The sequence below is a fragment of the Symphalangus syndactylus genome, chromosome 13 (assembly GCF_028878055.3).
Source record: "Symphalangus syndactylus isolate Jambi chromosome 13, NHGRI_mSymSyn1-v2.1_pri, whole genome shotgun sequence".
Classification (NCBI taxonomy): Eukaryota; Metazoa; Chordata; class Mammalia; order Primates; family Hylobatidae; genus Symphalangus; species Symphalangus syndactylus.
Window position 1 is genome coordinate 23,114,306 of NC_072435.2, and position 11,692 is coordinate 23,125,997.

Below are 11,692 nucleotides of genomic sequence, written 5' to 3' on the forward strand. Positions count from 1 at the left end.
ACTACAGGCACTCACCACCCCACGCCCGGCTAATTTTTTGTATTTTTAGTAGAGACGGCATTTAACCTTGTTATCTAGGATTGTCTCGATCTCCTGACCTCGTGATCCACCCGCCTCGGCCTCCCAAAGTGCTGGAATCACAGGCGTCAGCCACCGCGTCTGGCCCAGAGTGTGTCTTCTTGAAGGAAGGCACTGGTCCCCACCACCACCCACACCCTGCCTGGTGTGTTTCTGTGCTGAGGACATGCTGAATGCTCATCATGGACCTCTTTTTCTTTTTTCGAGGAGCCTCGCTTTGTCACCCAGGCTGGAGTGCAGTGGTGCAATCTCGGCTCACTGCAACCTCCCCCTCCCAGGTTCAAGTGATTCTCCTGCTTCAACCTCCCAAGTAGCTGGGATTACACCCGCACCACCATACCCGGCTAATTTTGTATTTTTAGTAGAGGTGGGGGTTTCACCATGTTGGCCAGGCTGGTCTCGAACTCCTGACCTCGAATGATCCACCCGTCTTGGCCTCCCAAAGTGCTGGGATGATAGGCATGAGCCACCACGCCTGGCCATCATGGAGTTCTGATGGGATCACTCCTGTCCCCTAAGACCTTCAGTGGCTCCCACTGTCCATGTCACAAGATCTGAACTTTAAGATCCGACACCATGTAAACCTCACCCTCCACTGCTCCCATTTCTCTGGGCTGTGGGTGATGTCACAGGAGCCACTCATCTGTTCTGGACCTAAATCTACACATGTGAGAACACACACATGCACACACACACACACGCACACACGTGTGCACACATGCACGCACACATATGCACATACACATGCATGCACTCACACGTACACACACACGCATAGATGCGCACACACACGCACACATGCATGCACACACTTACGCATGCATGCATGTGCACACAGATGCACTAGCACGCACAAGCACATGCATGCGCACACACATGCATGCACACACACGCATGCACACACATGCACGCACAGCTGCTGTCAGACATTGGCACACTGTGTGGCCTCCACCGAGAGCATCTTCCCCCTGTCCCATGGCTCCAGAAAGTGTCCCCCACCCCCAGCCCTCTCTGGCCTCCTGGGGAACTTGTATTAGAACAATCCATGTCTCTTTCTGACTGTCCAGGCTGGACCTGGTCTTCTCCATATTTAGATCCTTCCCAGTTCTGCTCCCACAGAGCACCACGCATTGTGATTGTCCCAGCTCCGTCCGCCTTTCTCAGACCCGTCAATCCTAAGAGCCAGGCCTGGTACCCATGGGTCTCCTTCCTCACCAAGGCCAGCCCGCGCCCCGCGGTCCCACGGCACCTCCCAGACAGGACACGGAGCCTGGCTTGTGCAGGTTCACACCTGCAGGACGGGGACGAACTAGATCCAAATCCGAGACCCCAGCCCAGTGGAGGGTCCGGAACCGGAAACTGTGTTTCCTAAGTAGGAAGATATGCTTCTAGACTGGGAAGTGAGCTCACCACATACAACACGGCATCCTGGGCTCCATCCATCGTGGAAGCACTGCTGAAATAACAGTCTGGTGTTGGCCCAACTGTAAGCCTCGTAGTTTTGACAGACGTCTCATGGTTTGCATCGCGATGCCGACACCGGGGGAGGCTGGGGGAGGGTGCATGGGAACTCTCCGCAGGATCTTGGCAACCATTTTATAAACCTAAAATGATTCCAAAATAAAAAGTTTATTTAAAAAAATTAAGTGATTTCACATCAGTCATGGCAGTAGAAACCTGAAGGGTGGGCCGGGCACGGTGGCTTACGGCTGTAATCCCAGCACTTTGGGAGGCTGAGGCAGGTGGACCACCTGACGTCAGGAGTTCGAGGCCAGCCTGACCAACATGGTAAAACCCTGTCTCTACTAAAAATATAAGAATTATCCAGGAGTGGTGGCAGGCACCCGTAGTCCCAGCTACTCCGGAGGCCAAGGCATGAGAATCACTTGAACCTGGGAGGTGGAGATTGCAGTGAGCTGAGATCGGGCCACTGCACTCAGCCTGGGCAACAGAGCAAGACCCTGTCTCAAAAAAATAAAAATAGCCCAGGCACAGTGGCTCACGTCTGTAATCCCAGCACTTTGGGAGGCCGAGGCGGGTGGATCACCAGGTCAGGAGATCAAGACCATCCTGGCCAACATGGTGAAACCCTGTCTCTACTAAAAAATACAAAAATTAGCCAGGCATGGTGGCGAACGCCTGTAATCCCAGCTACTCGGGAGGCTGAGGCGAGAGAATCACTCGAACCAAAGAGTTGGAGGTTGCAGTGAGCCGAGATCACGTCACTGCACTCCAGCCTGGGCGACAGAGCGAGATTCCGTCTCAAAAAGCAAAAAAAAAAAAAAAAAAAAAAAGAAATAAAAAACCCTGAAGGGTGGGTGCAACCGTCCCAGAGAAAAACAGGGGTGTGAAGTCCCACTGTGGCCCAAGGCTTGGGGACTTCCGCGTGGGGCTCAATCTCCCTGTGCTTACAGCAGGGAGGCACTCACTGGCCTGTATTCCTGTTGTGCGCTTTCAAACTATTTTTATTGTGATTCCTCTCTTTGGAATCAGGAGCCCTCAGACCCTCCTCCCTCAGACCCAGGAGTCCAGGTCCTCAAGCCCCTCCTCCCTCAGGCCCAGGAGTCCGGGTCCCGTGTAGCAAATGAAATCATTTCTGGAACCCACCCCTGCCTTGACCCCACCCAGCTGCCCCATCAATGCCCCATTGACAGGTCAGACACAAGTGCTTGGAGAGGGGTGTCCGGGGGATCAGATGCTGGGGTCTTGTTTGGGGAAAGAATGAGACAATGAGATTCCAGAACGATGCAGTGTGGGATGACCTCAGACTTAGGGGGGCGGGAAGCAGGTGGTGGAGCAACTGGGAAGAGAGGGCCCTTGAGGGGGGTAGGGGAGCCCTCAGTTCTGCCTGAAAACTTCAAATGGGTGGGGGAAGCTAAGGCCTGGACTCCTGGGTCTGAGGGAGGAGGGGCTGGGGCCTGGATTCCTGGGTCTGAGGGAGGAGGGGCTGGGGGCCTGGGCTCCTGGGTCTGAGGGAGGAGGGGCTGGGGGCCTGGACTCCTGGGTCTGAGGGAGGAGGGGCTGGGGGCCTGGACTCCTGGGTCTGAGGGAGGAGGGGCTGGGGGCCTGGACTCCTGGGTCTGAGGGAGGAGGGGCTGGGGGCCTGGACTCCTGGGTCTGAGGGAGGAGGCGCTGGGGGCCTGGACTCCTGGGTCTGAGGGAGGAGGGCTCAGCTCTTGGGTCAGGGTATTCGCCTAACCACAGCCAGTTCCAGGAGTCATCGCACGATGTCGCTCTGCTCCCAGTGGGGGCAGAAGGGGCGGGCCCAGGGGCGGGGCCTTACGACCCCCAAAGTCGGGGCGGGGTCTTGCTCCTGGGCAGGCCTCTGCTGGCATGGGCCCTAAGTGCCGGGCACTGACCACAGCCAGCGGCCGAAGGGTCAGGCGGGCCTTGGAGGAGGTGAGGTCTGGAGGTCTGAGCCCAGGTTGGGAGGTGGGCAAGGTGCCCTGGCCTGAGATGGGCAGCACCTGAGGGTGACTGTGCCAGGTGGCCTGAGTCCTCGGTCCCTCAGGGGAGCTCGGGCTGCACCTGGAAGCTGTAGAGCAGTGGAGGGTGAGGGAAACAGAATCGGGGGGGTCCCCAGTTGTGTGAATTGTATGAGGTTCCGGGAGAGAGGTGGGCTGGGGGGCCTGGACCCCTGGGTCTGGCGGAGGAGGGGCTGGGGGGCTGGGTCTGAGGGAGGTGGCTGGGCTGTGAAAGTGGGACCCCAGGCCTGTCAGGAGCTTGGGGACTGATCCCAAGTGCTCAGTCCCATGCAGGACCCAGGCGTCCCAGGCCCTCTGCACAGCCCGCCCTTCCAGCCCTGAGCCCAAGAGCACCTGTTTGTTCTCAGGAGACAGCGTCTACTCATCCACCCCCAGGGCCCAGGTCTGTTTGCTTTGGAAACAAGATGGGGGAGTCTCAGTTATCTGGTTCATCTTTCAACCTCAGGGTGGCGGGTGGCGGCCGCCGCGCAGGGATGTGGGGGCAGGGACATCTGTGACCTGGGGCTTGAACTCACACCAGACTTGTCTCCCCACCTCTCACCAAGAGGGAGACTGAGTCACAATGAGAAGTGCGATGAGCCCCCAGCCCCTCCTCCCTCAGACCCAGGAGTCCAGACCTCCAGTCCCCTCCTCCCTTGGGCCTGGGACCTGAGCCTGGGTTCCCCTCTCTGTTCTTGCAGAGATGCCTGGCAAACAGTCTGAGGAAGGGCCGGCGGAGGCAGGGGCTTCAGAGGACAGCGAGGAGGAGGGTCTGGGTGGCCTGACGTTAGAGGAGCTCCAGCAGGGCCAGGAGGCTGCCCGGGCGCTGGAGGACATGATGACACTGAGTGCTCAGACCCTGGTCCGAGCCGAGGTGGACGAGCTCTACGAGGAAGTGCGTCCCCTGGGCCAGGGTCGCTATGGCCGCGTCCTTCTGGTCACCCATCGTCAGAAAGGTACAAGGCTGTGGAGCCGGAGGTGGCAGGGTTCAGCTGGGGGCGGGGCACGGGCCTGGGGTAGCCCAGGCTGGGGAGGCTGGTAGGCCTGAATCAAGTCTTATCTCTACCCTCCAAAGCTGTGTGTTTTTTGTTTTTTGTTTTTTTGGTTGGTTGGTTGTTTTTGAGACAGAGTCTGGCTCTGTCGCCCAGGCTGGAGTGCAGTAGCGCAATCTCACTGCAACTTCCACCTCCCAGGTTCAAGTGATCCTCCTGCCTCAGCCTCCCATGTAGCTAGGACTATAGGCATGCACTACCACACCCAGCTACATTTGTGTGTATTTTTCTTTTTTAGTAGAGATGAGGTTTCGCTCTGTTGGCCAGGGTGGTCTCATACTCCTGGCCTCCAGTGATCCGCCTGCCTCGGCCTCCCAAAATGCTGGGATTACAGGCATGAGCCACTGTGCCCGGCCTTCTTTCTTTTCTTTTCTTTTTTTTTTTTTTTTTTTTTTTTTCAGACAGGGTCTTATTGTCCAGGCTGGAGTGCAGTGGTGCAGTCATAGCTCACTGCAGCTTTGACCTCCTGGGCTCAAGGGTTCCTCCCACCTCAGCCCTGCAAGTAGCTGAGACTACAGTCACATGCCACCATGCCCGGCTAATTTTTAAATTTTTTTTTCAAGATGGGGTCTCACTGTGTTGCCCAGGCTGGTCTCAAACTGGCCTCAAGTGGTCCTCCTGCCTCAGCCTCCCAAAGTGCTGGGATTACAGGCGTGCGCCACCGTGCCCGGCCAACAACAGAGCTCTGTTTCCTCACAGCTCCGGAGGCTGAAAGCCTGAGATCAAGATGTCAGCAGGGTTGGTTCTCCTGAGGCCTCTCTCCCTGGCTTGCATTTGGCCGTCTTCTCCCGGTGTCCTCACATGGTCGTCCCTCTGTGTGCGTCTGTGTCCTGCTCTGCTCTTCTTATAAGGACACCAGTCACACTGGATGAGGGCCCACCCACTCTAGTGACCTCATTTTACCTCTTTAAAGACCCCATCTCCAAATACAGCCACATTCAGCAATGGGGGGGTTAGGATTCCCACATACGAGTTTTGGGGAGACACAATTCAGTAATAACACAGAGGGCAATAACACAGCCACACAACAGCACACCTCAGGAAGAGCCGCAGACGCAGAGATCCAGCCCTGGGTGCTCGCAAAGCCGGAGGCATGAGCAGTAACGGGCGGGGCCGTTGCCAATGAGGCCCCTCCATGGGCGTTTCACTGAACCTGCATTGGAGACCTCCAGCACACCTGCCCCTGGGCTGCATGATGCTGGGGCCTTGAGCATGCCACCGTCGTTAAGAAGCTCAGGGCACTGTGGGGAGCATAGATGGGCAGGGATCGCCAACACCGGGTGGCGTGGCCATTGCGGCAGTGATCAGGAGTGCTGTGAACACGCGGAAGAGACCCCACTGCATCTGGCTGCAGAGTGGGCGGGGACGGCCGGTGTTTTCGATAAGGAGGGAACTTTTTTATTTTTTATTTTTATTTTTATTTTTTTGAGACAGAGTCTCACTCTGTCACCCAGGCTGGAGTACAGTGGCACAATCTCGGCTCACTGCAACCTACACCTCCCGGGTTCAAGCAATCCTCCTGCCTCAGCCTCCCGAATAGCTGGGACTACAGGCATGCACCACCACACCTGGCTGATTTTTGTATTTTTAGTAGAGATGGGATTTCACCATTTTGGCCAGGCGGGTCTTGAACTCCTGACCTCAAGTGATCCACCTGCCTGGGCCTCCCAAAGTGCTGGGATTACAGGTGTGAGCCACTGCACTCGGCCTTTCTTTCTTTTTTTTTTTTTTTTTCTTTTTTGGAGATGGAGTCTTGCTCTGTCACCCAGGCTGCAGTGAGTGGAGTGGTACAATCTCGGCTCACTGCAACCTCTGCCTCCTGGGTTCAAGTGATTCTCCTGCCTCAGCCTTCAGAGTAGCTGGGATTACAGGCACGTGCAACCACACCGGCTAATTTTTGTATTTTTTAGTAGAGATGGGGTTTCACCATGTTCGCCAGGCTGATCTTGAACTCCTGACCTCAAGTGATCCGCCCACCTTGGCTTCCCAAAGTGCTGGGATTATAGGCATGAGCCACTGTGCTGGGCCGATAAGGAGGGAATTTATCCCAGTCACACACGGCCTTGTGATGGGGAAGGTTGCACCCTGGCAGCTGATGGCTCAGAAATCAAAGAAACCAAGCCGGGCGCGGTGGCTCACGCCTGTAATCCCAGCACTTTGGGAGGCCAAGGCAGGAGGATTGCTTAGAGCCTAGGAGTTTGAGACCAGCCTAGGCAACATAGTGAGACCGTCTCTACAAATTTTTTTTAAAAAACTTAGCCAGTTAGCAGGAATTTCTGGTGTCAGGGGAAAAAAAAAATTAGCTTGGTGTGCAGTTAGCCCAGTGGTGGTGCATGACTGTAGTCCCAGCTACTTGGGGAGCTTGGGCAGGAGAATTGCTTGAGCCTGGGAGGCGGAGGTTGTAGGAGCCACGATTGTGCTGCCGCACTCCAGCCTGGACGACAGAGAAAGACCCTGTCTTAAAAAAAAAAAAAAAAAAAAAAAAAAGGCGTGTGTAGTGGGTCACACCTGTAATCCCCATGCTTCAGGAGGCTGAGGTGGGTCATCACCTGAGGCCAGGAGTTCGAGACTAGCCTGACCAACATGGTGAAACCCCATCTCTACTAAAAACACAAAAATTAACTGGGTATGGTGGCAGGTGCCCGTAATCCCAGCTACGCAGGAGGCTGAGGCAGGAGAATCGCTTGAACCCGGGAGGCAGAGGTTGCAGTGAGCCGAGATCACGCCACTGCACTCCAGTCTGGACAACAAGCATGAAACTGCATCTCAAAAAAAAAAAGGGAAGACATCAGAAGTTCCTGTCTTCAGGGAGTTTAGCTTCTAGGAAGTTGTTTCCACACGTGACAAAATCCACAATTCCTACTTGGCTTTCTTCCTCAGTGTAGGTTACCTTTTCCCCAGGTGTCTCAAAAATACCTTTTTGCCTCAAACACGGGTTTGCTGTCATGAGAAGTCAAACGAGGTCATTGGAGAAATTTCATGGTATCCCTCCATCTCCATGGCTATAGGCTTGTAAGAAAGCAGGGTAGAAATTCACCACGTACTGTTATTGTTTAATTTTTTAGAGATGCCACCATGCCCAGCAAATTTTTTTTTTAATTTTTTTCACTCTGTCCCCCAGGCTGGAGTGCAGTGGCACAATCTCGGCTCACTGCAACCTCTGCCTCCCGGGTTCAAGCAATTCTCCTGCTCAGCCGGCCGAGTAGCTGGGATTACAGGCATGCGCCACCACAACTGACTAGTTTTCTGTGTTTTTAGTAGAGAAGGAGTTTCACCATGTTGACCAGGCTGGTCTCGAACTCCTGACCTCAAGCAATCCACCCGCCTCAGTCTCCCAAAGTGCTGGGATTACAGGCGTGAGCCACAGTGCCCGGCCTTTTTAAAACTTTTTTTAGAGGTAGGGTCTCACTGTGTTGTCCGGGCTGGTCTCAAACTCCTGGCCCCAACGGATCCTCCCGCCTCGGTCTCTGAAACCATTGGGATCGCAGGCCTGAGCCCCCAGCTGGGCCCCAGCGTGCTGTAACTATTGGCACCGCTGGTGATGCTTGCTTGGGTGGCTATGCTGTTAGGGTGGGCTCAGGAGGGAGGTGGGAGTTGGAGGAGGTGGAGATGGTCTATGGGAAAGAGTCCACGCTGAGGGGCCATCGGGGGACCACAGGGGAACAGAGCAGCTGGCCCAGGTGGCCCTTGGCTGCTGCTCACCTCCCACACCTGTCCCTGCTGCCCCAGGCACAGCCCTGGCACTGAAGCAGCTCCCGAAACCCCGCACGTCCCTCCGCGGCTTCCTGTACGAGTTCTGTGTGGGGCTCTCGCTGGGCGCGCACTCAGCCATCGTGACGGCCTACGGCATTGGCATCGAGTCGGCACACTCCTACAGCTTCCTCACGGAGCCCGTCCTGCACGGGGACCTCATGGCCTTCATCGAGCCCAAGGTGCGTAGGCAGACCCCAAGCTGCCTCCGAGTGCCTCACCGGCCTCCCAGGAATGTCCTGAGCAGCCTGGGCCGCAGGAGCCACAGCCACTGCGTTGGGCCTCCCCTACGCCCCGGAGGCCCTTCGCGGGGCCCACAGGAGTTGTTAGGCCTCTTTGGAGTTCATAGACATCACAGAACTCACACGATACATTGTGGAGACTCACCAGGCAGCACCAGGTCACAATGGACCCCAATCAAGTCACAGGCCCTACAGGGTCACCCTAGGCCCCGCTTAACCTACAGGCCCTACAGGGTCACCCCAGGCCCCACTAAACCCACAGGCCCCATAGGGTCACACTAGGCCTCACAGGGTCACCCTAGGCCTCCTAAACCCACAGGCCTCACAGGTCACACTAGGCCTCACAGGGTCACCCTAGGCCCCCTAAACCCACAGGCCCCATAGGGTCACATTAGGCCTTATGGGGTCACCCTAGGCCCCCTAAACCCACAGACCTCACAGGTCACACTAGGCCTTACAGGGTCACCCTAGGCCCCACTAAACCTACAGGTCTCATGGGGTCACACTAGGCCCCAATAAACCCACGGGCCCCACGGGGTCACAGTAGGCCTTATGGGGTCACCTAGGCCTCCTAAACCCACAGGCCTCACAGGTCACACTCGGCCTCACGGGGCCAACTATTCACCGTCTTCCTTACCCGCCTCCTTAGTGTCCGGGGCCTGCTCCCTGGGAGGAGGAGAGGACCCCGGTCTCGGTTGCCTTCCGTGGTCTGGGGGCACTGGGCCCTGACCCCTCTCCCCGCAGGTGGGCCTCCCGCAGCCCGCAGTGCACCGCTGCGCCGCCCAGCTGGCCTCCGCCCTGGAGTACATCCACGCCCGCGGCCTGGTGTACCGGGACCTGAAGCCGGAGAACGTCCTGGTGTGCGACCCGGACTGCCGGCGCTTCAAGCTGACCGACTTCGGCCACACGAGGCCTCGCGGGACCCTGCTGCGCCTGGCCGGGCCGCCCATCCCCTACACGGCCCCCGAGCTCTGCGCGCCCCCGCCCCTCCCCGAGGGCCTCCCCATTCAGCCCGCCCTGGACGCCTGGGCGCTGGGCGTCCTGCTCTTCTGCCTCCTCACGGGCTACTTCCCCTGGGACCAGCCCCTGGCCGAGGCCGACCCCTTCTACGAGGACTTCCTCATCTGGCAGGCGTCGGGCCAGCCCCAGGACCGCCCTCAGCCCTGGTTCGGCCTGGCCCCCGCGGCCGACGCGCTTCTGTGGGGGCTGCTGGACCCTCACCCCCGAAGGAGGAGCGCTGTGAGCTCCATCAGGGAGCACCTGGGGCACCCCTGGAGGCAGCGGGAGGGCGAGGCTGAGGAAGTGGGAGCGGTGGAAGAGGAGGCTGGGCAGTGAGGAGGCCCCGGGGGATGCAGAAAGGGAAGCCGCCCCACCCGGGGCCTCCAAGGCCAACGGCTTTTGGTTTCTCCTCAGTCTGTTTTCATCCATGGGGCTTGGGATTCCCCTCTGCGTCCTCCTTCTCTCTCCTCTCTGCAGGCTGCATTCCTCCCTTGGTCCATGAGGGCCTCAGACCTCTGCATATCCCTCCATACCTGCTGCCACCTTCCCCAGGGTCTCAGACCTCTGCATATCCCTCCATACCTGCCGCCACCTTCCCCAGGGTCTCAGACCTCTGCATATCCCTCCATACCTGCTGCCACCTTCGCCAGGGTCTCAGACCTCCGCGTGGCCCTCAGTACCTGCTGCCACCTTCCCCAGGGACTCTGCACTTGCTATTTGCTCGGGACGCTTTAGGCTCATCCCCTCGCCCCCTGCATTTTTATTTTTTTTGAGACAGGGTCTCGTTCTGTCTCCCAGACTGGAGTGCAGTGGTGCAATCTCTGCTCACTGCAGTCTCAAAATCCACAGCTCAAACAATCCTCCTGCCTCAGCCTCCTGAGTAGCTGGGACTACAGGCATGCGCCACCACGCTAGGCTAATTTTTAACTTTTTTTAGAGACGGAGGAGTCTTGCTATGTTGCCCAGGTGGGTCTCAACTCCTGGCCTCAAATAATTCTCTTGCCTCAGCCTCCTGAGTAGCTGGGACTACAGGCATGCGCCACCGCGCTAGGCTAATTTTTAACTTTTTTTAGAGATGGTTGGGGGTGGGTCTTGCTCCGTTGCTCAGGCTAGTCTCAAATTCCTGGCCTCGAGCGAGTCTCCCACCTCGGCCTCCCACAGTGCTGGGATTACAGCTGTGCATCCTAAATGCTTACTGTCTACCTCCTCATCCCCCCACTCTACTATTGCTCTAGGGTGTGTATCCTCTTCTAACCGTATGGCTAATTTTTTGTGGTTATTTTGTGAGCTCCTGGAGTCGGGGGTCTTTGCCACCTCCCGTTTACTGACGGACCCCATGTACTCAGCGGTGGCCTGCAGCAGGGATCAGGAAATGTCTGTTAAATAAATAAGCCTGTCTGGTGTGGTGCAACCTCCCCTCCGTCCCTGTCCTCCCGCCGTCCTCTCTCCTTCTCTCCGGTCAGGTCTCCCTCCCACCTGGCACCGCCCTCTCTGTGGTGTTTTGCCTTCTCTCGCCCCAGCCGCCCTGCAAATAAACTCTATCTGGCACTCAGATCCCAGTGCTGCTGCGAGTCTGTCTGCTCGGGAACGAGAAGGGGAGTGTGCATCAGAGGACGTGTGGAGGAAGGAGGGGGCGGTGCAGAGGTCGAGAGACAGAGACACAGACAGAGAAACAGAGAGCAGGGAGAGATGGAGAGAGACAGAGACACATACACAGAGAAACAGAGAGATGGGGGAGAGAAAAAGGAGAGATGCAGATAGAGAAACAGACACACAGAAAAAGAAACAGGTGGAGGAAGAGTCAGAGAAACAGACACAGACACAGAGATAGAGAAAGAGAAACAGAGAGACAGAGACAGAGAGAGAAACAGAGAGACAGAGACAGAGAGAGAAACAGAGAGATGGAGAGAGACAGAGAGAGAGACGCAGACAGAGAGAGAAAGAGAGACAGAGAGGGAGAGAGAGAGAGGGAGGGGCGAGGATGAGCTGCCTGAGCCTACCCGCTGTCCTACAGGGGGTCCTGATGGCAGAGCTGTGGGCAGGAGGGAGTGAGCCACTTGCTTCTAAGAATCCCTTTCCTTTACCAAACCAAAGTTGGTGTGCCAAC

At 57.0% G+C, this 11,692-nt stretch overlaps 1 protein-coding gene across 2 annotated transcripts; it reads left to right on the forward strand.

Moving 5' to 3' along the window:
- Window positions 1-3,381: 3,381 nt before the first annotated feature.
- SBK2 (SH3 domain binding kinase family member 2) lies at window positions 3,382-11,126 on the forward strand. Of its 2 annotated transcripts, XM_055237696.2 has the most exons (6): window positions 3,382-3,477; window positions 3,837-3,945; window positions 4,244-4,498; window positions 8,324-8,526; window positions 9,331-9,825; window positions 10,874-11,126. In XM_055237696.2, exons 3-6 carry the CDS (start codon window positions 4,246-4,248, stop codon window positions 10,970-10,972), a joined length of 1,050 nt encoding a protein of 349 aa, XP_055093671.1. In that variant the 5' UTR covers window positions 3,382-3,477; window positions 3,837-3,945; window positions 4,244-4,245; the 3' UTR covers window positions 10,973-11,126. The 2 variants fall into 2 exon arrangements, with proteins under 2 accessions (XP_055093671.1, XP_055093672.1); XM_055237697.2 differs by lacking the exon at window positions 10,874-11,126 and having other exon boundaries at window positions 9,331-10,491.
- The last annotated feature ends 566 nt before the right edge of the window (window positions 11,127-11,692 follow it).

Bases quoted from the DNA above. Each gene is read 5' to 3' on its own strand.
- SBK2 (XM_055237696.2), top strand. From the start codon at position 4,246: ATGCCTGGCAAACAGTCTGAGGAAGGGCCGGCGGAGGCAGGGGCTTCA. The intron at 8,527-9,330 runs GTGCGTAGGCAG...CTCTCCCCGCAG, and splicing joins TGGCCTTCATCGAGCCCAAG to GTGGGCCTCCCGCAGCCCGC. The intron at 9,826-10,873 runs GTGAGCTCCATC...TTATTTTGTGAG, and splicing joins ACCCCCGAAGGAGGAGCGCT to CTCCTGGAGTCGGGGGTCTT.